This window comes from Balaenoptera physalus, assembly GCF_965194825.1.
Source record: "Balaenoptera physalus genome assembly, chromosome: 20".
In the NCBI taxonomy this organism is placed as follows: Eukaryota; Metazoa; Chordata; class Mammalia; order Artiodactyla; family Balaenopteridae; genus Balaenoptera; species Balaenoptera physalus.
This window is the reverse complement of record NC_138901.1, coordinates 39,425,459-39,453,051: the sequence shown is the minus strand read 5'-3', so window position 1 is coordinate 39,453,051 and position 27,593 is coordinate 39,425,459. Positions and strand designations below refer to the sequence as shown.

General features: G+C 35.9%; 1 protein-coding gene across 7 annotated transcripts in view; it reads right to left on the bottom strand.

The window, feature by feature from the left end:
* RAD51C (RAD51 paralog C) overlaps nucleotides 1–27,593 on the bottom strand; it is a 60,840-nt gene that overhangs the window by 21,116 nt on the left and 12,131 nt on the right. For 4 of the 7 annotated variants that reach the window (XM_082440110.1, XM_082440114.1, XM_082440113.1 and 1 more), the window contains exons 5-9: nucleotides 22,762–22,893; nucleotides 16,047–16,113; nucleotides 15,264–15,324; nucleotides 9,411–9,474; nucleotides 640–7,938 (exon numbers count right to left, since the gene is read on the bottom strand). In XM_082440110.1, coding sequence (XP_082296236.1) covers nucleotides 7,822–7,938; nucleotides 9,411–9,474; nucleotides 15,264–15,324; nucleotides 16,047–16,113; nucleotides 22,762–22,893 — 441 coding nt within the window. In that variant the 3' untranslated portion in view covers nucleotides 640–7,821. Of the gene's footprint in view, nucleotides 1–639; nucleotides 7,939–9,410; nucleotides 9,475–15,263; nucleotides 15,325–16,046; nucleotides 16,114–22,761; nucleotides 22,894–27,593 lie in introns of those variants that run through there. The other 3 variants (XM_082440109.1, XM_082440112.1, XM_082440111.1) reach the window with 3 other exon arrangements.

Genomic DNA, 27,593 nt, shown 5'->3' with positions numbered 1-27,593 from the left:
GAGAAACCACTGCAATGAGAAGCCTGCGCAGCGCAACGAAGAGTAGCCCCCGCTGGCCGCAACTAGAAAAAGCCCACGTGCAGCATCAAAGACCCAATGCACCCAAAAAAATAAATAAATAAAATAGTGGAGATGGTCCTACAACAATTAAAAATGTCACTGAATTATACACTTAAAAATGGTTAAAATGGCAAATTTTAAGTACTATTTTATCCCAATCTTTAAAAGTAAAAAAAAAAATTAAAAAGACCACTATTAAATTACCTATATTTAGTTTATAATAAAAAATGTTCAGAAACACCATCCTATGCATGACCAAAGATTCTAAATCTTATTTGAAATATTTATTCATACAAGTCATTGTTAAATCCATACGTGTTACGCAGTAGATGGATGGATGGATGGATGGAGGGATGGAGGGATGGATAGATGAAAGGAATAAAAGCAGACAGCCCAGCCTATCACACCTACCTGACAGAGTTGCTAGAAATATCAAATTAAATGATGTAAAAGTGTTTCAAAATCATAAGGCACTATATAAGTATATTTTGAGTTACATATCCCCAAAATTGAAGCTAAAAGTGATAATACTCTGGGAGAAAATACAGTTTCAATAAAGGATAAAATGTTTGTAAAACCAAGGAAGAATTACTTTTAAAAAGTGTCTGCATGTTTTAAAAATTACAGGCGTATCTCATTTTATTTTGCTTCACAGATATTGGTTTTTTTTTTTACAAATTGAAGGTTTGTGACAACCCTTTACTGAACAAGTTTGTTGCACCATTTTCCCAACAGCATTTGCTCATTTCGTGTCTCTGTGTCACATTTTCAGTAATTCTTGCAATATTTCAAACTTCATTATTGTTATATTTGTTATGTTGATCTGTGATCAACGATCTTTGTTGTTACTCTTGCAAGAAGATTATGACTCGTTGAAAGCTTGCAGTTTTTAGGGACTTCCCTGGTGGTCCAGTGGTTAAGAATCCACCTTCTAATGCAGGGAACGCAGGTTTGATCCCTGGTCAGGGAACTAAGCTCCCACATGCCACAGGGCAACTAAGCCCGCGTGCTGCAACTACAGAGCCCACGTGCTCTGGAGCCCACATGCTCTGGAGCCTGTGTGCCGCAACTAAGAGCCAACGCAGCCAAAAATAAATAAATTTTAAAAATAAATATAAAAAGAGTGTTATATTTTAAAAAAAGAAAGCTTGCAGTTCTTAGCAATAAAGTATTTTTTTGGCAATAAAGCATTTTTAATTAAGGTATGTACTTTTTTTTTTAGACATAATGCTACTGCACACTTAATAAACTACAGTATGGTGTAAACAAAACTTTTATATGTACTGGGAAACCAAAAAAGTTTGTGTGACTTGCTTTAATATTTGCTTTATTGCAGCGGCCTGGTACCAAACCACACTATTTCTGAGGTATGCCTGTACTACATATTTTATAATTAAGAAAAAATATAATCCTTTCAAAAAGCTAAGGAACTATCCTCTTTTTTCTTTCCATTTCATAAATGGGAATAACCATCTATGAAAAGTTGAAAATGGTAAAATATCTGTCCCAGTGCTTTTCAAACTTTAATGTGCATATGAATTACATATGAATTACCCAAAGATGATTATTTCTTGAATCATGTTGCCACATGATTTGAGGGGCTGAATAGTGGCTTCCCAAAAACATTTCCAACCTAATCCTCGAAATTTGTGAATCCTAATTTACATGCGAAAGGGACTTTGCAGATATGATTAAATTAAGACCTCAAGATGGGGATATTATCCTGGATTATCTGACTGGGCCCTAAATGTAATCACAAGTGTCCTTTTAAGGGGGAGGCAGGAGGAGACAGAGTGAGAAAAAGGCAATGGAAACATAGAAAGAGAGAGACTGGAAGATGCTACGCTGCAGTCTTTGAAGATGGGCTATGAACCAAGGAATGCAGGCAGTTTCTAGAAGCTAGAAAAAGCAACGAAACAGATTTTCCCAAAGACCCTCCAGAAGGATGCAGGCCTGCTGACACCTCGATTTTAGCCCTTTGAAACTGATTTCAGACTTGTGTTCTTGTTTTATTTTTATTTTATTTTTGGCTGCACCACATCACATGGCTTGTGGGATCTTAGTTCCCCGACCAGGGATCAAACCCGGGCCCTCAGCAGTGAGAGTTCAGAGTCCTAACCACTGGCCTGCCAGGGAACTCCCCAGACTTGTGCTCTTTTAAGCCACTAATCTATAGTAATTTATTACAAGCAGCAAGAGGAAATTAATACAAATCATGCATTATGATACAAATCATAATTTCGATTTCTTTAAAAAGGAACTCACGTGCTTATTAGAAGTGTTGTTTATAACACTAAAAATACAGTAATAACTTCAACTCCAAAAAGAAATTTTAAAGGTATGCACAACCATTAAAAACTATCATAGAGGGACTTCCCTGGTGGCACAGTGGTTAAGAATCCGCCTGCCAATGCAGGGGACATGGGTTGAAGCTCTGGTCCAGGAAGATCCCACATGCCACGGAGCAACTAAGTCCGTGCGCCGCAACTACTGAGCCTGTGCTCTAGAGCCCATGAGCCACAACTACTGAGCCTGTACACCACAACTAATGAAGCCCATGTGCCTAGAGCCCGTGCTCCACGAGAAGCCACCACAACGAGAAGCCCACACACCACAACGAAGAGTCGCCCCCGCTCTCTGCAACTAGAGAAAGCCTGCGCGGAGCAACAAAAACCCAATGCAGCCATAAATAAATAAATAAATATATAATTTTATTTTTAAAAAAAAATCAAAGAAAAATTTAGTTATGTGGAATACATGAGGATATATTAAGATTTTTAAAAAGCAGGTTACGATACTATATAATTTTTTAAAAAGTTATACTTATGTGTACATATTTTGTTTCCTATAGTGTTACAGACTGAATTGTGTCTCCCCAAAGTTCTTATGTTATTGTTATTCTCTAACCTCCAATGTGATTATACTTGGTGACAGGGCCTTTAGGAGGTAATTAAGGTTAAATGAGGTCAGAAGAGCAGGGTCCTCATGATAGAATTAGCACCCTTATAAGAACAGACACCTGAAAGCTTGCTCACTTATGCTCTCAATCTCTAACCATCATGTGAGAACATAGTGAGAAGAGGCCGTGGAAGAGATCTCCTACTATACCAGAAACAACCTGCTAGCACCATGATCTTGGACTTCTAGCCTCTAGAACTGTGAGAAAATAAACTTCTTTTAAGCCACCCAATCTATGGGATTTTGCCATGGCAGCACAAGCTATTATTACAGATTTTAGTATTGAGAAGTGGGGTGTTGCTTTAAGGTATACCTAAAATTGTGGAAGAAGCTTTGGAACAGTAATGGGTGGAGGCTGGAAGAGTTTGGAGGTGGCATGCTAGAAATATGGGTATTAAAGGTGATTCTGGTGAGATCTCAAATGGAAATGAGGAACATGTTATCGGAAACTGGAGAAAAGGTGACCCTTTTTATAAAGTGGCAAAGAACTGGCTGAATTTAGTGTTCGGTGGAAGGTAGAACTTCCAAGTAATGAAACTGGCTATTTAGCTGAGGTTTCTAAGTGAAGTACTGAAGGAGTCGCTTGGTTCCTCCTGACTGTTTATAGTAAAATGCAAAATGGGATATATGAAGAAGAAATTGTTAAGCAAAAAGGAACTGGAACCTAAAAATTTGGAAAATTCTCAGCCTATCTATATTGCAAATTAGACAGCATGTTCTGAAGAGGACATCAAGGGTGTGGCTGGATCATCACTCCATAAAAAGCTTATGGTATTATTAGAGCCAAAACAATGCCAGCTTGAACTGAAGGGGATAGTGACAGGACAAAATGAAGGAAGGCTGACCGACTTCTTGGATTTGAAAGGACTGGAGAGTATTTCGCTGCAAACATCAGCTATTCTTCAAGAAGAGGGAAAAATGACCCTGAAGGCCATTCAGAGGTCATCAGGGCTACTACCTCATTTTCAACAGGCCAGATGGCCTCTGCCAGAGGTCAGGGGCAGAACCTCCACCTAGAGTTGTGGGGTGATGCTGCCATGCCAGTGGGCCTGGAAGGCAGAGTATCAAACCAAAAAGGATTAATGTCAAGCCTTAAGATCTAATGGAATTTGCCTGGCTAGGTTTTGGACTTCCTTGGGACCCATCACTCCATTTTTCCTTCTGATTTTTTCCTTTAGAATGAGAATGTCTATCCTACCATTGTATTTTGAAAAGACTTAATTTGTCAGGTTTCACAGGTTCACAGCTGGAGAAGAATTCCGCCTCAGAAAGAACTGTACCTGGGACTTCCCCACTCCCAATGCAGGTGGCCCAGGTTTGATCCCTGGTCAGGGAACTAGATCCCACATATATGCCGCAACTAAGAGTTCGCATGCCACAACTAAGACCCGGCACAACCAAATAAAAATAAATATTAAAAAAAAAAAAAAAGAACTGTACCTGGAATCTCACTGGTATCTGATTTAGAGGATATTTTAATGAGACTTTGTACTTTAGAGTTGATGCTGGAATGAGTTAAGACTTTGGGGGCTGTTGGGATAGAAGGTATGTATTTTGCATGTGAGGACATGAATTTGCGGGGACCAGGGGCAGAATGCTATGGACTGAACTGTGTCCTCTCAAAATTCATATGTTGAAGCCCTACCTCCAATGTGACTACTTGGAGATAGGACTTTTAGGAGGTAATTAATGTTAAATGAGGTTATAAGGGTGGATTTCTCACAGGATTGGTGGCCTTATAAGACAGGAAGAGAGAACGGTCTCTATCTATGCGCATTCACCTAGGAAAGTCCTTGTGAGCAAACAGTGAGAAGGCAGCTGTCTGCAAGCAAGGAAGACAGCCCTTACCAGAACCAGACCACACTGGGACACTGAGAAAATACCATGAGAAAATTCTGTTGTGTAAGTTTATGGTATTTTGTTACTGCAGCCCAAGCGGACTAAGTGTTTATTATAACTAGAAAAATAAATATCTTCTCAGCAGCACAACTTTGAAAGGCTATGATATGAAAATTTTATTTAAAAAGAGTTGCAAACAAAAAGAAATACACTTGGCTTTGTCAATATTCAGGGTCTCATATATATATATTTTTTAACATCTGTATTTGAGTATAATTGCTTTACAATGGTGTGTTAGTTTCTGCTTTATAACAAAGTGAATCAGTTATACATATACATATGTTCCCATATCTCTTCCCTCTTGCATCTCCCTCCCTCCCACCCCTCTAGGTGGTCACAAAGCACCGAGGTGATCTCTCTGTGCTATGCGGCTGCTTCCCACTAGCTATCTATTTTATGTTTGGTAGTGTATATATGTCCATGCCACTCTCTTTGTCCCAGCTTACCCTTCCCCCTCCCCATATCCTCAAGTCCATTCTCTAGTAGGTCTGTGTCTTTATTCCCGTCTTGCCCCTAGGTTCTCCATGACCATTTTTTTTTCTTAGATTCCATATATATGCGTTAGCATACGGTATTTCTTTTTCTCTTTCTGACTTACTTCACTCTGTATGACAGACTCTAGGTCCATCCACCTCACTACAAATAACTCAATTTTGCTTCTTTTTATGGCTGAGTAATATTCCATTGTATATATGTGCCACATCTTCTTTATCCATTCATCTGCTGATGGACACTTAGGTTGCTTCTATGTCCTGGCTATTGTAAATAGAGCTGCAGTGAACATTTTGGTACATGACTCTTTTTGAATTATGGTTTTCTCAGGGTATATGCCCAGTACTGGGATTGCTGGGTCATATGGTAGCTCTATTTTTAGTTTTTTAAGGAACCTCCATACTGTTCTCCATAGTGGCTGTATCAATTTACATTCCCACCAACAGTGTAGCAGTGTTCCCTTTTCTCCACACCCTCTCCAGCATTTATTGTTCGTAGATTTTTTGATGATGGCCATTCTGACTGGTGTGAGATGATATCTCATTGTAGTTTTGATGTGCGTTTCTCTTATGATTAATGATGCTGAGCATTCTTTCATGTGTTTGTTGGCAATCTGTATATCTTCTTTGGAGAAATGTTTATTTAGGTCTTCTGCCCATTTTTGGATTGGGTTGTTTGTTTTTTTGATATTGAGGTGCATGAGCCACTTGTAAATTTTGGAGATTAATCCTTTGTCAGTTGCTTCATTTGCAAATACTTTCTCCCATTCTGAGGGTTGTCTTTTCGTCTTGTTTATTGTTTCCTTTGCTGTGCAAAAGCTTTTAAGTTTCATTAGGTCCCATTTGTTTATTTTTGTTTTTATTTCCATTTCTCTAGGAGGTGGGTCAAAAAGGATCTTGCTGTGATTTATGTCATAGAGTGTTCTGCCTATGTTTTCCTCTAAGAGTTTGATAGTGTCTGGCCTTACATTTAGGCCTTTAATCCATTTTGGGGTCTCATAGTTCTTTTAAAGTACAGTATTATAATGCTTTATAAAATGACCTCTTAACAGTATCTGATGCATGGTAACACTGATATTTATCACTTAACAACCCCCCTTACTCTCTTGATGTTATGATTTGAGTAAATAGAATATAAAATGACAGGTAATTTTTTATAATGACTGCATTAATTATAATAAAAACATATGCCTTAAAGCCCTCAAAAATAAGATAGTTACAATTAGTTATCCTATACTAAAGTAGTCATTTGAAATTAGTCTTACATAATTAGGATGACCATAAGCCTGATTTGCCTGGGACAGTCCTGATTTATGTCCTGGTATAATTGTTAGCAGTGCCTATTTTCATTCTTTAAAAAGTCCTTGCCAACTATGGTTAGTCTATGTATAATCAATTACAGAATAATTACATTTTTAAAATTTTATGAATTTAGTGTTCAGTCTGGGACAGGAAATACCAACTGTCACTAAAGTCTGGAAAATATGGTTGTCACGGTATATAATATTCAATTACTTAAATAATTTTCTTCCACTGGGAGTCAAAGTAAATTCTGTAAATGAATTAAGAAGCACTAAGAACCAGGTACCAAAACATTTTAAAATTTTGAAACCACTCAAGAATCCAAATTTTTAATTTATTCAAGCAGTATTAAGATTATTCAAAGGAAAATGTCAATACACCTAGAACTGGATCACACCATGTTTCAGAAATATAGAAATAAATGACTGTAAGCTTATCAACTTGACAACATAGATATACGTTCCAGTCAATGTTCTAGATGGGATAACAACTCCAAAGTCTTTCCTTTAATGTTACAAAATAATATTAAAAACTGAACAAATGACTTAGATTTTAGGATTGGGGTCACTAAAATCAGACTGGTCATCCAAAATTTGTATCCTGCTCATAAACTGAATGTAATGATATGCTGACTCATGGTGCTGACTTTTCTTCATAATACAAACATGTCATTTTTGAGAATTATCAAAGCTACATTTAAAGAGGAGAGCACAATAGGAATGTGAAAAAAATCTTTTCTTCCTACAAATGTCTAGGCAATTGGCAAAGAAAGGAGGAAAAAACAGTCTGAATATTAAATTCAGATTGGCCACAAGCGATCAGCTTTCCACATTTGCAAAATACAATACCTGTATCATCTCTACTGAATGTTACTGAAAATGAAAACAGGGTTAAATACAACTGTAGAACACTGCTTAGTTTAGAAAAACTCTTTCAGAGAATCCTATTTGTTAAGTATTTTCACTTAATATAGACCTGATCCATTCACTCACCATTCACTTAATATAGACTGGATTCATTCACACCATAGTGTTTATATTCTAAAGTAACGAGTCTACTACTTGTAAGCACTGCATCTCTCACAGCATCAATACATATGTATACTCTGAGACTAGTCTTTGGATTCCTTTTCTTCCTCTGAGTCCCGTGACCGCTTCCGGATATTCAGTGAACCTTCTGTTTGCAATGAACGTGCAGTAGCAACAACAGCATCTCTAAATCCCTGAGGCTGCAAGATGAAAAAATATACAAGTATGCTTTAAGAACATCTAAAATAACAACTGGTCTTCCAAATATTTTAAAGTAATTGATAAAAGAGCTACTTTATTCTTGGGATAGAAGTTATCAACCACTGTGAATGAAGAGGATAAACCTCAAAGATAGCCAGGGCTATAATAGGGTAATTTTTATCTAGAGTATGTGTATGTATTTACTTATATATACACATACACAGAAATATAGTACATTATAAAAATATTCTCTAAAAGTCAATCCTAACAAACTTTACAGTGGCTCTATTGGAAGAGGTGAAAGGAAGTAACATGCACTAATTACTTAGGTACTTTAGAAATATTTTCACAATTAAATACTCTAATGAATTGGGAGATTGGGATTGACATATATACACTAATACGTATAAAACAGATAACTAATGAGAACCTGCTGTATAGCACAGGGAACTCCACTTTGCTGTACAGCAGAAACTAACACAACATTGTAAAACAACTATACCCCAATAAAAATAAATAAATACTCTAAAATAAAATGTCCCGATTAGATACTTTAAATACACCTGGGCAGTGCAAAGACTAAGTAGATAATTCAGTTTCAGAATCTCCTTCTATTTCTGTTTTTGTCCTTAAAAAATGAGACGCCAAGAATATATCTGATTCAACACTATTGATAAATATGCATTATTTTAGCCAAAAATGTATTTTCTATGATGTAAAATTACTGGAAAATTAACACTTTAAAGTGGGATATATTTCACTTATATGAGGAATCTAAAAAAATAACAAGAAACTAGTGAATACAACAAAAAAGAAGCAGACTCACAGATATAGAGAACAAACTAGTGGTCACCAGTGGGAAGAGGAAAGTGGGGAGGGGCAATAATGAGGTAGGGGATTAAGATGTACAAACTACAACACTATGCATAAAATAAACTACAAGAATATTATTGTACAACATGGGGAATATAGCCAGTATTTTACAATAACTATAAATGGAGTATAACCTTTAAAAATTGTGAATCACTATAATGTACATGTGTAACTTATATAATATTACATATCAACTATACTTCAATAAAAAAAGAAAAAAGTGGGATATATTTGATGGCTATGATAGATCTATAATATGTGCAGATCAAAATGAGTAATGCTGGTATTTTTTTCTTTTCTGAAGATCTTTAACGGCCTTTACTTTAAAAATCTAATATCCTGACATTACACGTTGCATGGAACACACTCCCCTACAAATAAGTATTTCCTCTGTTCTTAAGAATAAATTTCAGTTCAATTGTGACTAGAGAATTCTTTACATATACTACTGTTTTGGGGATAATGTTCTAAGCATCAAAAGCTGTCCTCAAATATGCTTGCTGCCTACAGAAGTTAACAGAAGCAATTTGTAAATGCTCTCTTCAGATAATTACTGCCCACTAACACCAAAATCCCACTCTAATCAAATAATACTGACTGTGATTTGAAATAGTACTGTAGCATCCTTCTGGCTTGGTGATTTGTACAATGTTGCCAACCTGCTTAGAGAAAAAGAATAAATGTACACAAACACATGATCTTAATTAATTAGTTCAGACGACTGATTTTGTAATTTAAACTCATAGCTTTTTACTATAATTCTATTATTTTGTTCTCTAAGAACACAGAAAGCAAAGAAATATCAAAAATACTCCCTTAAAACAACAGCTATATGTATACATGTAATAATTATTACATATAATAATAGATTTGTTTACATAAGTGAAATTTTAAAACAACCAAAAAGGCCAATGACTGATTCAAATAAATTATTTTATACATGACAAGATACTATTTACACTTAAGAAAATAAAGTGGAAGAAAATATTTAATGAGATTGGAAAATATTAATAATATATGAAGTATAAGTTATACTGTATGAGCCCACATTTATGAGTAAGTTTGTATATATACATTATATAGAAAAATTACTAAAAGACTACAATCAAAGGGACTTCCCTGGTGGTCCAGTGGGTAAGACTCCGTGCTCCCAATGCAGGGGGTCTGGGTTCGATCCCTGGTCGGGGAACTAGATCCCGCATGCATGCTGCAACTAAGATCTGGCGCAGCCAAAATAAATAAATAAATATTAAAACAAAAAAAACCCAAAAAAAACTGCAATCAAAAAGTAAAGTTGCTGTTACAAGGTAAAAGCTGTTTTTTTGTTTGGTTATCTACATCTTTCTAAAGTAATTGTGTATTTTTTTATGTGTTATAATGGAAATATTAATATAATTTCTTGGTATTTAAATGAGGAACACATACTCATATTATACTAATACAAATAATCTAGGAAAACACATTCTTTCAAAATACTTATGTTCAGAAAAATCGCTGTCAAAACAGGACAAGGTCTGTTTAGGTATGATTTTACTGTGTACTCTGCAAAGTAAATAATATAAAACTGAAAGCTGAAAGTAGTTGAGAAATAAAATTCTAAACTCTTATTAACTATGCTCAAATACCGTAACAGCAACAAATACAGTTGACCCTTGAACAATGCAGGGGTTAGGGGCACCAACCCCCGCGCAGTCCAAAATCTGAATACTCTGCTTCAAAAACAAAGGAATTGATAAATGAGTCACCCAAGGGCAGGAAGCTGAAACCGTTTAGATAGAATCAGGACTCAAAACCCTAGTTCTTTTAACTCCACATACTCTGATCTCTAACTGAACACAAAAAAACTTTTCCCCACACATAAAGATCTGTAAAATGAAAATACAGATACTACATTTATTGAAAAAAATCTGCCTGTAAGTAGACCCATGCAATTCAAACCCTTGTTGTTCACTGGTCAACTGTATAAGAAAAACTTTTTTTTTTTTGGCCGCACCGTGTGGCATGTGGGATCTTAGTTCCCTGACCAGGGATCAAACCCGCACCCCCTGCAGTGGAAGCATGGGGTCTTAATCACTGGACCGCCAGGGAAGTCCCTAAGCAAAAACTTTTAAAGTGCCTTTTAAAAATTACTTTAAAACTGATATAATTTATTCACAATAGCTAAAAGGTAGAAGCAACCCAAGTGTCTGACAGATGAATGGATAAACAAAAGGTGGTATATACATACCATGGAATATTGCTCAGTCTTAAAAAGGAAAGGAATTCTGACATATGCTACAATGAACCTTGAAGACTTTACGCTAAGTCAAATAAAGCCAGTCACAAAAGGACCAATATTGTATGCTTCTGCTTATATGAGATGCCTAGAGCAGTCAAATTCATAGAGACAGAAGGTAGAATGGTGGTTCCCAGGGGCTGGTAGGAGGGGAGGATGGGGAATTAGTATTTAATAAGCATGGAGTTTCAGTTTGGGAAGATGAAAAAGTTCTGGAGATGGATGGTGGTGATGACTGTAAAATAATATGAATGTACTTCATGCCACAGAATCGTACACTTAAATGGTTAAAATGGTAAATTTTATGTTATATGTTTTTTACCACAATTTTTTTTTTGGCCGCAGCATGCAGAATGCAGGATCTTAGTTCCCTGACCAGGGATCGAACCTGTGCCCCCCTATAGTGGAAGTGCAGAGTCCTAACCACTGGACGCCAGGGAATTCCCTACTTTACCACAATTTTAAAAAACTGATATAACTGTACAAAATGAGGATTCTAACTTAGAGAAAAATCATAGCCTCTCAGAGTTAAACAGATCATTTCTTTAAATGTAATATAATGTTGATTTGTTTTCAAAAATAATTCAAAAAGACATCTTGGTTTATGATGGTACTCTCTTAATTTTGAAATTGGCCCCTACTCAGGCATAATTCAAAAGAGGAGCAATCAGAGACCATCATCCATTAGCTTTTAGGTTTGTTCTTTCAGGATGAGAATAGAAGAATCCAAAATGTCATATCTTTGTAATAGCAACTGTATGCATAAATAAAATAACTGTTAAGTAATATGTAATATAAGAATAATTGTGTTAGGGAGTGAAATCATCAACTTTTACAATGCTTTAGGGCTGATGGTCTATCTTTAACGCAAAATAAAACAGAAAAAATAGAGGTATGGTGTATTTAAATCTATTTTATTAAAAAAATCACTCTTTTTGATCCAATAAAACAAAAATTAGCTAACCTTCTGAAAAATTAGTATCTAAATCACCTCATATCACCATGTGTCCAAAAAGGTACCCAGTACATCCAACTTTTCTGAGAAAATTATTAAAAAGCAAGTAAGATTTTAAGAAGCATTTATATGTTTATTAATAATCCTAACATCAAGTGGGCATTAAGAATTCAGGTTGAAAAATCTTCCTCAAATTTCTAGGTAAAAATAAAATTTATATTTCATGTCTGCATCTCAAGAGATCTTTTTAAACAACAAACTAAACCAAAGAATCACTTGGCTCATGGCCCCAGCTGAGATGAAGCTTAACATATGGCTGAACTACATAGTTTAGGTCAGGAAGAAACAGGACAGAAGCACAATTTGTGCTTTAAAACTGAGACACATATGAAACACTGTGTGGGGGTGTTGATGTATTACTCCACTCTACCACCAGATCTCCTTGGCAAAGAGTGGTATAATTCTGAACAATCTTGGCCTCATATTATCATGAATATGCAAACTGGAGGAAAACCCACACAACATACCGGACAGATACAAAAGTATTTCTCTTAATAACTATTGGAATGTTATTCCATTATTAATCAAAGGGTAAAAATCAGGTGTTTCTAGTGAAGATGGGGACTGGGGCATGAGGCGGAACACTTAAATTCAATTCTCAACATAAATTTGGCTAGTCAAGGTCTTTAGTTTTCTGCTCAAACTAGAAGTGTTCATTTTTATAACTATTTTCCCCCAGCATGAATTTCTATTTCCATCCTTTCAAGATAAACTAAATTTTAAAACACATACAAGATTTCATGCAACTTTAATAACTTAAAGATATCAGATTTCAAACAATGAAGAACAAAACTATGTTGACTTTATTAAATGAGGTCAACTTATTCTGATTCTATAAAGTATGTACAGTACTTATCATATATCTATCATATATCATTAGAAAAAGGTTTTTACCTAAAAAGGAGGATAAGAGCTATACCTTCAGATTCGCTGGCGATCAATGCAATAATACAATTACATTCTAGAAACAGCAATTATAGGAGAAAAGGAATGGACTCTATTATAAAGTCAGCTAAAAAATGTGGATACTACTACCTATTTCATAGAGTTATTTGGAAAATAAAATGAAATTATATATATACACACACAGAGCACTTAGCATAATAAAGAACAGTTAATAAATATTCAAAAAATGGTAGCTATTATTTACTACTTTTTAATCTTTCTGGGCCTTGATCTTCTCACTGTTAATGATAATCGGTACAGTGTTTTCAAAGAGTTATTGAAAGACTCACAGATATACAGAATAAATTAGTGGTTACCAGCGGGGAGAGGGAGGGGGCAATACAGGAGTAGGCGATTAAGAGGTACAAACTACTATGTATAAAATAAGCTACAAGGATACACTGTACAACACAGCAAATATAGCCAATATTTTATAATAACTATAAATGGAGCATAACCTTTAAAAATTGTGAATCAGTATACTGTACACCTGTAATTTCCATAATAGTGTATATCAACCATATTTAAGTTTTTTTAAAAGAGTTATTGAAGGGATTATATGAAATGTTGTATATAAGGTACCCAGTTAAATACCTAGCACAAGCAAGCACTTATTAAAATGATAGTATGGGATACAGGTAAAAATTCATAGAACAGCACATTTCCCCTAAATCTATCTATTCAATGTCAGTGTTCTACGCCACTGTCTAATTTCTTGGGAAGGATTAGTAAGAAGCTGAAGTCATAAAATGGTTAACTCTTAAGAAAGTAAGCATGATTTTCTGATCTCATGGGTGCCTAACCAATGCTAACTTCTAGAATTTGACAAAGGCAGCAAACTTCTCCTTCTGACAAATGCATAAAAAGATGAAAGAAACATCTTTCTCTGCTCCTATTATTTTTCTCACTTCTTAGATGTATTCTATTAGTGAGTATGTAATACTAGAATAATAGTGGAAGACTACTACTGTATACTAGCTCAACGGGAACTTCTAATAACATTTAAATAGTGGGATGTGCTTTACAGAAACCTAAATCTGGGAAAATATAAGCGATATGTTCAAAAGACTCTCTTCTGGAGAACTGCTGCCAAATCTTTACAATAGGGTTTGTTGCTGAGAAAAGAACTGCTTTTGTGAATCCAGTACACAATGACTTATTTACAGAATTGGGGGGATGGGAGTTGAATGTAAAGCACTATGTATTATGGGGAAAAAAAGTTACCTGAGGTCTTTGGAAATGCCAGCTTTAAAAGAGACACAAACTGCATGAACTAGTTATAAAAGATGTATACAAATATAATAGGGTCAGCTATGAGCTCAGGGTCAGTAAAACCTAACTTGGTCAGGCTTGATTTTTTGCACTTTGTACAAGAATGAAGAAATGCAGAAAAAGAAATAGTATCTCTGACCAGACCCTATATGTATTTAAGCAATCCTTTTTTCCATTTTTGCCCACATGCTGTCTCAATTTCCCCATTTTATTGGAGTATTTCCAAACCAAGTTATCTAGGTTATACCAATTAACTTCAAAGCAGAGATGTTGGCATAAATCTGACATTTCTAGAAGTAAAGAATAAAAGACTCCATGGCTTTCAATTGCCTATTTTTAAAAAATGAAAGGTGGTTTGTTCACTTGCTCAGCAGATTTAAAAACAAAGGTTTCATGCTGCCACAGTTTTATTTTAAAGAACAATACTTGTGAAAGGCAAGTAAGTAACTGGATAATAAAAGTAGGACAGGAAAATATAAAAGAAAACAAAAACAGACACAATTTCATACAGGAAATATATTAACAAACTAAGAAAAACCATCCTATTTTCCACATAAATTAGTCCTAAAGCTAACCTCAAAAGTTTTCCTTTTGTCCTGATTTTACTCTTCTTTCAATCCCTTCCAGGAACACAGAGTACCTACCTCCCTCTGCATGGTTAATAAATGGTACTTGATTTCAAAGAGCTTTAGAAGGTAGCATTCTTTGGCCACCTACTCATTTCAGGAGCACCCCATCATTTAAATATTCCGAAGAATTTCCTAGGTAGTTAAATGTGCAGTATAACAACATGTTTCTATGTTTGCTCTAGGTAATGAAGGCAACAAAAGCTTTAGTTCATGGGGTACTGTAGAGCTCATCCACTGGACTAGCTCTAAGAAACTGATAAATGTTCAGTGTAATCAACCCAATACTCAGAATTATTAACTTATTTCTATACAGACCTTTGCTTCTGGTCCCAATGAAAGATTAGTCGTATTGTAGCAGCATGCCCCCAACTTTCCCCTGAGGGAAAAAGAACATGGTAACTGACTAAGTTATAAGTCTCTCAGAATGCCTCTGACCAAATACAGTTTTACTTTACTTAATTTAACATAACGAAAGTATATTTGGTTTCAAAAAACCTGGTACATGGGTAACATCCTGAGATTAATAGATTTTCACCTATCTGTGGAAATACTGCAGATCATTATCACTATCCTCTATTTGCTTTTAGAAAACTTTATAGTTTGAGTCAACATGTTTGTCAATCTTCCTTATCATCAGGCTTAATAACATATTTCAGACCACCAGAAGAAAAGCAAAAGCTCTGACAGAATATTCTTAAAGATTTTAGTATACATAAACCTTGAAGCACTGTGTTCTAACAAAGCCCCGAGTAAGGTTAGAAAGAGTCATAAGCCTATTCATTACAGTTTGATTTGTATTTAAATAGATTCACCACTCCTCCTGCCTAAGACTGTGTGCTTTCTGAGGGAGTCATCTTATGACTATTTATATGCTAAGTACCTGACACAAGAGTTGCCAGAGAGTAGATGCTCAATAAATGTTAAACATCTGAAAGGATGAGTCAGTATCTAAAGGTACTGTGCTCCACGCTAAGATTTATCAATGAATAAGACAGTCTTCTCTACTTTCATGGAGCTTACAGGACTCAACAAGCATCAGATGAAAGAGGTAGAAAAAAATGTATTTAACTAAAAATGTTTATTTGATTAATTGCCTACCCAGTGCAGGAACCAGCAAGGCCTGATTTTTATCAATCTTCGTTGTCATCTGATTGGTTAAAATTACCTACAAAAGCAAAATGTGAGAAAATTAGGTGAGTCTCCTCCCAAATTTATCAAGTAAATAGTCACGTGATTTTAGTATTCTGAATATAATCTAATTTAAAGAAAGGTATATGTAGGTAATGAAAACTTTTCTGATATATTTTTTAGATATTACCCATAAAAATGAGTAAAATTATCTGAATACATGATTCTACTGAATATAAAACATTTTTTAACAGACTAGAACAAAGAAGTTCTTATTGTGATGATGGAAGAAAAAAAATATAGTAGATAATACATAAAGGTCTAAAGAGACCATGTGTAAAAACTTCATAACTAGGAGCACAGGAAACATGGCAGTCTGTGTTCTTTACCACTGTTGCCTCTCTAGAATACATTTATTCAAAGGAATATAAAATCCTTAATAAATAACTCAATGTTTATACTTTTAGGGGAGAGACAGTATTACCACTTACGATTTTACAGAAAAGAAAAAAAAAACTGAGGCAAAGAATTATGAGAAGAGATCTAAAATCATAAAGAGAGCACAGTATAATTAGAAGAACTGGGAAAAAATAAAACCCAGTAACAGATCAACTGACCCAAAAATTATGACTACGCTAGTCTGCTGGTAATAGAGATATAGGTGTTGCCTTACTCACAGATGCCCTCAAGGCTAAAAATATTGCTAATTCTTTTGGATTAAATAGTGGCCTATAGAAAAGATTCCATGTTTAGAAAGATAGTAATTTTATTTTATTTACTTATTCTTTGGCCGCACTGCATGGCATGTGGGATCTTAGTTCCTCAACCAGGGATCGAATCCGTGCCCCCTGCAGTGGAAGCATGGAGTCTTAACCACTGGACCACCAGGGAAGTCCCCAAAGATAGTAATTTTAGAGTAGAGAAAAAAGAAAGTGTTTAAGGCTAACTTAATACAGTAAAAGTCAGATTATCTGGCACCTTCTCATCCAAAATTCTCCAGAAATGGTTATTTTAAATATTGTTCCAATACAGATCTTCCCTCCAGAAATAAGACAGATACTACTCCAAGCTGAAACTGATAAAGAACTTCTAAGAAAAGCAATGAGAAAAGATACCTATTCTAAAAAAGACATCTATTTCTTAAGAAAACTGAAAAGAAAAGGCTGTTTGGCTCTTCCCACCACAGTGGTCAACATCCTAAAGTTTTTGTTTATCTACGAAGGAGAAATCTGTGATCCATCTAGAACTCAGTCAGGCACAAACTGGATGACAACACTTCCTCCTAGTTCCTCTCCCCTTAAATGCCATAGTGGTTTTCCCATGTTTTACCTTATTCCAGGTATCTTAGAACAAGCTAAGCAGGAATTTAAATTGGTAATTCACTAAAATATATGTCTTACCGGCATCCACAACATGTTGAATAATACTCTTTACACACTATCAAGTGTTTAATCTTTAGCAACTGGGATATTTACTTACACCAACACTTTTTGGTTAAAGGTGCACTATTCAATTCTGCAGCCATGAGCCATATATAGCTTTTTAAAACTAAATTAATTAAAACTAGAAATTCACTTCCTCTGAAGCATTAGCCACATTTCAAGTGCTCAACACCCATGGAACTACTGTATCAGACTGAGCATTTTCATCTTTTTTTTTTTTTTTGGCTGCGTTGGGTCTTTGTTGCTGCACTCAGGCTTTCTCTAGTTGTGGCGAGCGGGGGCTACTCCTCATTGCGGTAGGCGGGCTTCTCATTGTGGTGGCTTCTCTTGTTGCAGAGCACAGGCTCTAGGTGCGCAGGCTTCAGTAGTTGCGGCGCGTGGGCTCAGTAGTTGCGGCGCGTGGGCTCAGTAGTTGTGGCTCGTGGGCTCTAGAGCACAGGCTCAGTAGTTGTGGCGCACAGGCTTAGTTGCTCCGTGACATGTGGGATCTTCTCAGGCCAGGGATCAAACCCGTGTCCCCTGCATTGGCAGGTGGATTCTAAACCACTGTGCCATCAGGGAAGTCCTGAGCATTTTCTTCTTTGCAGAAAGTTATACCAGACAGCATTGGTTTAGAGAATATTACATACACATCTTACACATTATCCATTACACATCTTGAGGAAATTGTAAATAGACATACTGGCTTACCAGTTGTTCAACATCCCAAAATCAGAATTTGCGTTGTTAGCATATACTTATAATTAACAGTATTTCTGCAAAAATGTTGGGTTTACCATGACATAAATGAAAATTACTGTGTGATTACTCCAAGCTCCTAAAGAATGAGTCTTGGGAGTTCCCTAGTGGACTAGTGGATAGGATTATGGGCTTTCACTGCCACGGCCTGGGGTTCAATCCCTGGTCGGGGAATTGAGATCCCACAAGCTGCACAGCACGGCCAAAAAAAATTAAAAAGAATGGGTCTTAAAATAGTGAAGTGGGGACTTCCCTGGTGGCGCAGTGGTTAAGAATCTGCATGCCAATGCAGGGGACACGAGTTCGAGCCCTGGTCTGGGAAGATCCCACATGCCACGGAGCAACTAGGCCAGTGCACCACAACTACTGAGCCCACACGCCTAGAGTAAGTGCTCCACAACGGGAGAAGCCACCGCAATGAGAAGCCCACGCACAGCAACGCAACTAGAGAAAGTCCGTGCGCAGCAATGAAGACCCAACGCAGTCAAAAATAAATAAATTAATTTAAAAAAAAAATAGTGAAGTAATAATCACTTTAAAATTATAAACTTCACTGCTTTAAAAATACTTCTGCTGCCCAAATGTCCTTCAACAGATGAATAAACAAAATGTGGTCTATCAATAAAATGCAAAATTATTCAGACATAAAAAGGATATAGATACATGCCACGACATGGATGAATCTTGAACACACTATGCTAAGTGAAAGAAGCCAGACATAAAAGACCACATATTGTATGATTCTATTTATATAAAATATCCAAAAAGACAAATCCATAGAGACAGAAAGCAGACTAGTGGTTGTTAGTGGCTGAAGGGAGGGTGCAATGGGGAATGATGGTTAATGGGTAAGGGAGTTCTTTTTGGGGTGATGGAAATGTTCTAAAATTAGATAGCTGTGATGGTTGCACAACTCTGCAAATATACTAAAAAGCACTAAACTATGCTTTAAAAGGGTTAATTTTATGCTATGTTAATTATATCTAATAGAGCCGTTAAATTTTTTTCTGATAATAATCAAATAAATGCATCTCTAAAAGGACTCTCTCCATATCAGTCTGCAAAGACTTAAAAAACTCAAAGTTGGTAAAAAAGTGGGAAAACAAGAATTCTCATGCATGTTATACACATGAAACTAATATAATATTGTAAATCAAAATATCTCCAAAAAAAGTCTATCTCCTATTTTAGAAAAAAAGTATAATTGGAATCTAATCAAGAGGAAACATCACAGAAACCCGAAATTGTAACTTTTTTTTTTTTTGCCACGCCATGTGGCATGTGGGATCTTAGTTCCCCGACCAGGGATTGAACCCGTGCCCCTGCACTGGGAGCATGGAGTCTTAACCACTGGATGGCCAGGGAAGTCCCCACAGAAACCCAAAATTAAGAGATAATCTCTAAAATCACTGGCTTCTATTCTTCAAAATACAGCAATGTCACAAAAACAAAGAAAGGGGGCTTCCCTGGTGGCGCAGTGGTTGAGAGTCTGCCTGCCAATGCAGGGGACACGGGTTCGGGCCCTGTTCTGGGAGGATCCCACATGCCGTGGAGCAACTGAGCCCGTGAGCCACAATTGCTGAGCCTGCGCGTCTGGAGCCTGTGCTCCGCAACAGGAGAGGCCGCGATGGTGAGGGGCCCGCGCACCGTGATGAAGAGTGGCCCCCGCTTGCCACAACTAGAGAGAGCCCTCGCACAGAAACGAAGACCCAACACAGCCATAAATAAATAAGTAAAATTAAAAAAAAAAAAAAACAAAGAAAGGCAACTAAAGAGATATAACATCTAAAGGCAATATGCGATTCCAGTTGGCAAAAAGAACGGGAAAAATTTGCTGTGAAGGACATCATTGGGATAATTGACAGAACAGGAATATGGATTATATATTAAAGTGCTGTATCAATATTAAATTTCCTACATTTGATAACTATACTGTGGACACATACGAGAATATTCTTGTTCTTAGGAAATACACACTGAATATTATCAGATAAAAGGATATAATATATGCAACTCTTTTCAAAGTGTTCAGAAAAATATATACATAAACTCTGTGTGTGTTTGTGTATGTATAGAAAGAGAGTGGGTAGAGAGAATAAGAATGAAAAAGCAAACCTTGGGAAAGGTTATATGGGAGTTCTTTATACTATTCAAATCAACGAATAAAATTTTATCTTTTCCCCACTGAACTAAAAAAAAAAAAAAAAAAAAAGAAAGGATTCCCATTCATTGTTGTAGAGAATATACTTTGGAATCCGCTTTCTGAGGGCAATTTGATAATATATTACAAAAGATTTAAAAATAGAGATATCTCACTGGCTTAATACTTTCAGAAATAACTGGACACACGGACAAAGAAGCATATATCAAGTTGTTGACTCCAGTGTTTTTCATGGTGAAACACTGGAGCCAACTTTAAAGACAATCAATAGAGAGAGAGGTGGTTAAAAAACTATGCCACAACCATACAGTAGAATACTATACAGATGTTAAGGTAAGGTACATTTATAAAGTAGTATGTATGGGAAGAGATTCATAGTATATTAAGTGAAAAACAAAAAACTGCTTTGCTTGATTTGAATATGATTTCACTTAAAAAATATGTTTATGTTTGCACAGAATAAGTTTGGAAAAATATATACAACAAACTCAACAATAATCATCTCTGGGTAATAGATAATATAATTGCTTACTTCCTACACTTTCGATTGCTTAAAACTTTTTTTACATCAAGCAAATATAACTTAAAATTGTAAAATGTACTTATTAGCAAAGGTCATACATGCTTCTATAGATGCTAACTGGGAAATTAAAAATCAAGTAAAGAAGAATTTATAAACTAAGAGGAGAAAGTATGCACTCAACCCACAAAGTCCTACCTCTAGAAGTAGCTACTGTAAATGTTTTGGTCCTTTCAGATCTTTTTCTTCCTATGTATAAATATAAATGCACATATATAACTTCTATTTTCTTCAAAAATTGGGATCACACTAAATATATTATTATGTAAGTTGAATTTTTTCACTTACTCATATATCTGGATATATCTTCTTCCATGTTAGTGCATGTATATTTACATTACTCTTAAACACTGCATAGTAATCCATGTTGTTGTTTAGATTACTTTTTTCTTTTTTTGGCTGCGCCGTGCAGCACAGCTTGCAGGATATCAGTTCCCCAATCAGGGATTGAACCCAGGCCATGGCAGTGAAAGCCTGGAATCCTAACCACTAGACCACCAGGGAACTCCCTAGATTACTTTTTTAATCAGAAAAGATGAAGCTATTTCTGTTAAAAAACAAAAACCTAAGGAACTATGCAACCCATTAACCTTGAGTGCCCCCTACTGGGGACTCTTCACTGATATTAACAGAATGCTAAATTACAAATTAATGCCAAGAAATAATTCAAAGACAGGACACTATGTTTTCAGCATATGGCAAAAAAATCTAAAAACTCAAAAGAAAAAATGTATGTTTTGAAATGATTTTAGTGAGGAGTTATTTACAAGTGATGTATTACAGCCTTGTGCAAAGGACCCTAATTGGGGGTAAAGACAAGAAAATCAAGGTAAGCAGTTTGACCTTCTCCCATCTCCCTCCCAGACAAGTGTGTATATTTACATCAGTGGTAGGATGAGGTTACAAAGAGGGAAGTGAGAACAGGCAATAAAAAAAAGTTTTTACCTCACTCCTTTTTTTTGTTTGTTTTTGTTTTTGGTTTTTTTTGGCCACAACACACAGCATGCAGGATCTCAGTTCCCCGACCAGGAATCGAATTCGCACCCACTGCAGTGGAAGTGCAGAGTCCTAACCACCTGACCACCAGGGAATCCCCTACCTTACTCCTTTTATCTCTTTACTTCTGAACTTATCTTTACATCTCTCCTCACACTACAAATCTAGAAGCGTTAGCTCCACCTCTAAACATCTAGGTTGTTTACACTGTGTAATTTTTCTATCCGTCTGAGTCTGTGATTATACACTATGTAATAATCAAAGACTCAAGAGTAAAAGAAAAATGGGGATGTTGGAAGAGCTTACCTGAAAAACATCAAGTATGTTACAAAGAAAACAATGCAATTATCAAAGATGGCATTTCTTTATCAAAGTCCATTTTTATAATATGGCATCTTGATTATGCTTTTTATTTGCCAGGAAAACTGATATACAACACTTATGACTGGATTTAATATTTTTTATAGAAACCAAACCAAAACAAAACTACATTCAGAACTGTATATCTATATTATTTGCTTTTAGTCAAGCAAATTCTATTTTTGCTATTTCTAGACTTTAACATTTTATTTTTTTACTTTTATTTATTTATTTTTGGCCGTGCTGCATGGCATGTGGGATCTTAGTTCCCTGACCAGGGATCCAATCTGTGCCCCCTACAGTGGAAGCATGAAATCCTAACCACTAGACTGCCAGGGAATTCCCTAGACTTTAACATTTTAATAAACTTGACTTTATAATAAAACTCCCTTTAGTAGTAATACTTACAGCTAATCTGTGGTTATCTGCAAGGCTGATCATTTGCTGCGCTAGGCCATTTAGTAATCGAGTACGAAGGGATAGGTCATCTAGGTCATGACGAAAAGGAAAAGCAATACCGTCCACTATCACTAATCGAACCTAAATAAAGAAGAGATAATGATATTAGGTTTGGTATTTAAAATAAAATAATAAATGGCAACCAAAAAGCAGAGTCCATCACAGAAAAAAAACCCAAAAAACCCTAAAATCCAGGGTTCTATTTCCAACTCTCCAAAAGCTTCATTTTGGTCAGGTATAAATCTGTTCAATGCTTTCTGCACTATTCACCAAAAGTTAAAATGTACTCTGGTTTGATAATTTATCATCTTAAAAAAGTAATTCAACAAAAGAAAAAGGGGCAATTACAATTTTCTTGCAATTTGGCACTACATCCAGTATTTACAGAGGTGTACTGATGAAAAGTACTTTTGAAATCTTAGCAAAACCAATTTTTCAATTAAATGTCAATTTTACCTTCAGGGTTCTTTTTATGTTGAAAAAAAAACAAACACTCAAATATTAAATTATAAAACCTTTTTCAAAAGCCTAATTTTTGATATACTTTTTCTTCTTAATTTAAAACATACTATAGGGCAACTAACCATTACAGAATCTGTCATAATATAGAGTTCAGGAAGAGGCAGGTTTGTCTTGAATTCTAATCAAGAAAGTTCACTTACAGATGATAAACATTTTCATGACAGTTTCATTTCTAATCTGATCTAAATAATGGCTCCTATGGTGAAGTTAGTATAATATATAATCTAAGATCCAAGAACAAACAGAATATGGAAACTAATCTGAATGTATACAAACAAAATACTATAAGATTACATATATTTTTTCTACCTAATAAGGACTAAGCTAAAGAACAAGCTTTTGTGAAGTACTGTCTTAGTAAGACATTTTTATATCTTTTATTCATTCCTTCATTCAACAAATATTTATTGACACCTACTATATGCTAGTCACTGTTCCAGGCATTGGGGAACAAGAAATAAGATCCCTGTTCTCTTGGAGCTTATGTTCTAGTGAAGTAAGGGACAATTAATGTGCAAACAAATATATGAATAAGATAATTTCTTTTTTTTTTACTCAATGAATTACAAGTTTATTATAAAAGGATATAACTCAGTGCCATAGGATCCAGCTATCCCACTCCTGGGCATATATCTGGAGAAAACTATAATTCAAAAGATACATGCACCCCAATGTTCATAGCAGCACTATTCACAGTAGCCAAGACACGGAAGCAACCTAAATGTCCATCAACAGATGAAGGGATAAAGAAGCTGTGGTATATATACACAATGGAATACTACTCAGCCATAAAGACGAATGAAATAATGCCGTGTGCAGCAACATGGATGGACCTACAGATTATCATACTAAGTGAAGTCAGAAAGAGAAACACAAATACATATGATATCACTTACCTGCGGAATCTAAACTATGACACAAGTGAACTTATTTACAAAACAGAAACAGACTCACAGACACAGAAAACAACTTATGGTTACTAAAGAGGAAAGGGGATGGGGGAGGGATAAATTAGGAGTTTGGGATTAGCAGGTACAAACTACTATATATAAAATAGATAAAACAACAAGGTCCTATTGTATAGAACAGGGAACTATATTCAATAGCCTGCGATAAAGTACAATGGAAAAAAAATATGAAAAAGAATATGTGTATATATGTATAACCAAATCACTTTGCTGTACACCAGAAACTAACACAACATTGTAAATTAACTACACTTCAATTAAAAAAAAAAAAAAAAGAAGGATATAACTCAGGAACAGCCAGATGGAAGAGATGCATACAGAAGGTATGCGGAAGGGACACGGAGCTTCCATGTTCTCTCCAAGAGCCATTCTCCTAGCACCCCAACGGGTTCACCAACTCAGAAGTTCTGAATAAGGTAATTTCTGATGATGAGAGGAACAAAAAAGAAACTAAAACTGGGTGAAATGACAAAGAATAAGTAGGTGAAGGGGCAGAGGGAAGCTAACTTAGACTAGATGTAAGGAAGGCATCCGTAAGGACTCAATAGAACTGAGTCCTGGATAAGAACCTCTAGGAGGGAAAGACAACCCACGTACAAGGATGAGGAAGGGCAAAGGCCCTAAGACACAAACAAGTTTGGCATGTTTAAAGGGTCAGAAAAAAAGTAGTGAGGGGGAACGGTAGGAAATTACATCAGAAAGAATCAGTGGTGTGCTGAGGCCAAATCCTACAAGCTTCTGAGCCAAATTTTGCTAAATCTTTAGAAATTTTACAAATCCATCATTAAATACAGTCATTAGTAAAATTAAACCATATATATTAAAATATGGATAATACTTAAAACTCATTCCTACTACATTTTACTATTATCTATGATTTTAAGGTTATTCACGTCTATTTTACCTTTATAGTGGAAACATTACATAATGATGTGCATTGTTTCTTCTCTACTCCATGTCCAATGACATCATACATGAAATCAGCCATGATAGGAGTATTTTCTACATGGAAATCAGCAAGCAAATCAGCTACAGATCAGGACTTGATTTGTTTTGCTGGTTGTCTAGACTTTTAATAAAGCGATGGGAAAAAATGTCATGATCAGATTGACCTTAAAAATGTGTTGTGTCTGTAGAGAACAGACTTGTGGTTGCCAAGGGGGAGGGGGATGAAGGAGGGAAGCATCACTTTGCTGTACTGCAGAAATTAACAAGACATTATAAATCACCAATACTTCAATAAAATTTTTTTGAAGTGTTGTGTCTGTATCCATTACATTGTGAACTACACAAAAAATTGAGGAAATATGCTTCTACTTTTGGAAAATGAATCCAATAACTAGGAATGATCATTAACTCAAATCAAAAGAAGAAAAATACTCCACGGGAAAGCACTATATAATTGCAAGTTTTGGTCCTAGGGTATTTGCAAGGAGTCCCAAATACCTAGGGCATCCAAGGACCTCTCTGCTCAAACCAGAGGAGCTATACAGCCTAACCTATAATAGAAGAATAGAAATAGGCTGTTTTCCTCTCCACAGTATAGATTTTACTGAAAGTGGCTGAAATACAAAGATCTGGACGTTCTGTTAAGTGGTAACAGTCACACTCATGGCTTTTCTCCAAGTTTAGGGAGCAAGCTTCTGAAAATGCTCTGATGAGTTTCCTTGGTCTCTCAAAAGGCAGATTATACCGAATGACAGAAAGTCGATGAAGTACAGAGTTTGAGTGGGTGGGTAGAAATAAACAAGCATTGTCAAACAAACAAACAAACAAAAACCAAAAGCCAAGCACTGTCATTCAACTCATAAAAGCTGAAATTAAAAAGTCACCAACGTAGGACTTCCCTTGCAGTCCAGTAGTTAAGACTTCACCTTCCAATGCAGGGGGTGCAGGTTCGATCCCTGGTTGGGAAGCTAAGATCCCATATGCCTCGCAGCCAAAAAACCAAAATATAAAACAGAAGCAATGTTGAAACAAATTCAATAAAGACTTTAAAAGTGGTACATATCAGGGACTTCCCTGGTGGCGCAGTGGTTAAAAATCCGCCTGCCAATGCAGGGGACACGGGTTCGAGCCCTGGTCTGGGAAGATCCCACATGCTGCGGAGCAACTAAGCCCGTGCGCCACAACTACTGAGCCTGTGCTCTAGAGACCCAGAGCCACAACTACTGAGCCCACCTGCCACAACTACTGAAGCCTGCGCATCTAGAGCCTGCACTCTGCAACAAGAGAAGCCACTGCAACGAGAAGCCCACACACTGCAATGAAGAGTAGCCCCAGCTCGCCGCAACTAGAGAAAGCCCGCGTGCAGCAATGAAGACTCAACGCAGCCATAAATAATAAAAATCTTTTAAAAAATGGGAAAAGAACCATTTAAATAAATAAATTAAATTAAAAAAATGGTCCACATCAAGAAAAAAAATCTTTAAAAAAAAAGTTACCAGCATGAATTTTTATTTTGGTCGTGCCCTGTGGCTTGTAGGAAACTTAGCTCCCCGACCAGGGATCAAACTCATGTCCACTGCAGTGAAGTGCACAGTCCTAACCACTGGAAGGGAATTCCCTCCAACGTGAATTTTTTAAAATAAAAACTAGGAATCCAAGAGAGTTTTAAACTCTTTATGTTTCAGAAACATTTTGTGTAGTGTAATTCCCTTCTGCCAGCAGTTCTTTCCTTTGTGCAACTAACAAAGAAGAAATTTTGGGTAAATGGACCATGGGATGACTCCATTTGATATTCCTTGTTTTCTTACTATTCACTGACACTAACAGTGGTTTTTTAGAGATATGAGGTCTTTCCCGTATCACAAATAAATTGTTCAGTGTAGAAATATGAAAAAACTGAGGATGTATCAAAATACTGTAATGTCAGCAAAATAACCATATTTTCCATTTACACAAAATAAGGCTCAATAAAGACCCCATAAAGAAAGAATATAAGAACATAAAAATTGTGAGAAGCACTTAAGAACATACTTCCTGTCACAATCAGTCACCTAGATTTCTGGTCTCTTTTACCTCTTAGGGAAAAATCCTGATGTAAACAAAATGCAAGAAAATTCTGTAATAGTCAACCTTATGGTCCATATTTTGAGGAAAATACAGAAATTTATTTATTTATTTATTTATTTATTTATGGCCACACCACATGGCTTGTGGGGTTTTAGTTCCCTGACCAGGGATCGAACTCAGGCCCTTGGCAGTGAGAGCACAGAGCCCTAACTACTGGACCACCAGGGAATTCCCCCAAAAATAATTTATAACCAGAAATAAATGGTAACTAGAGCT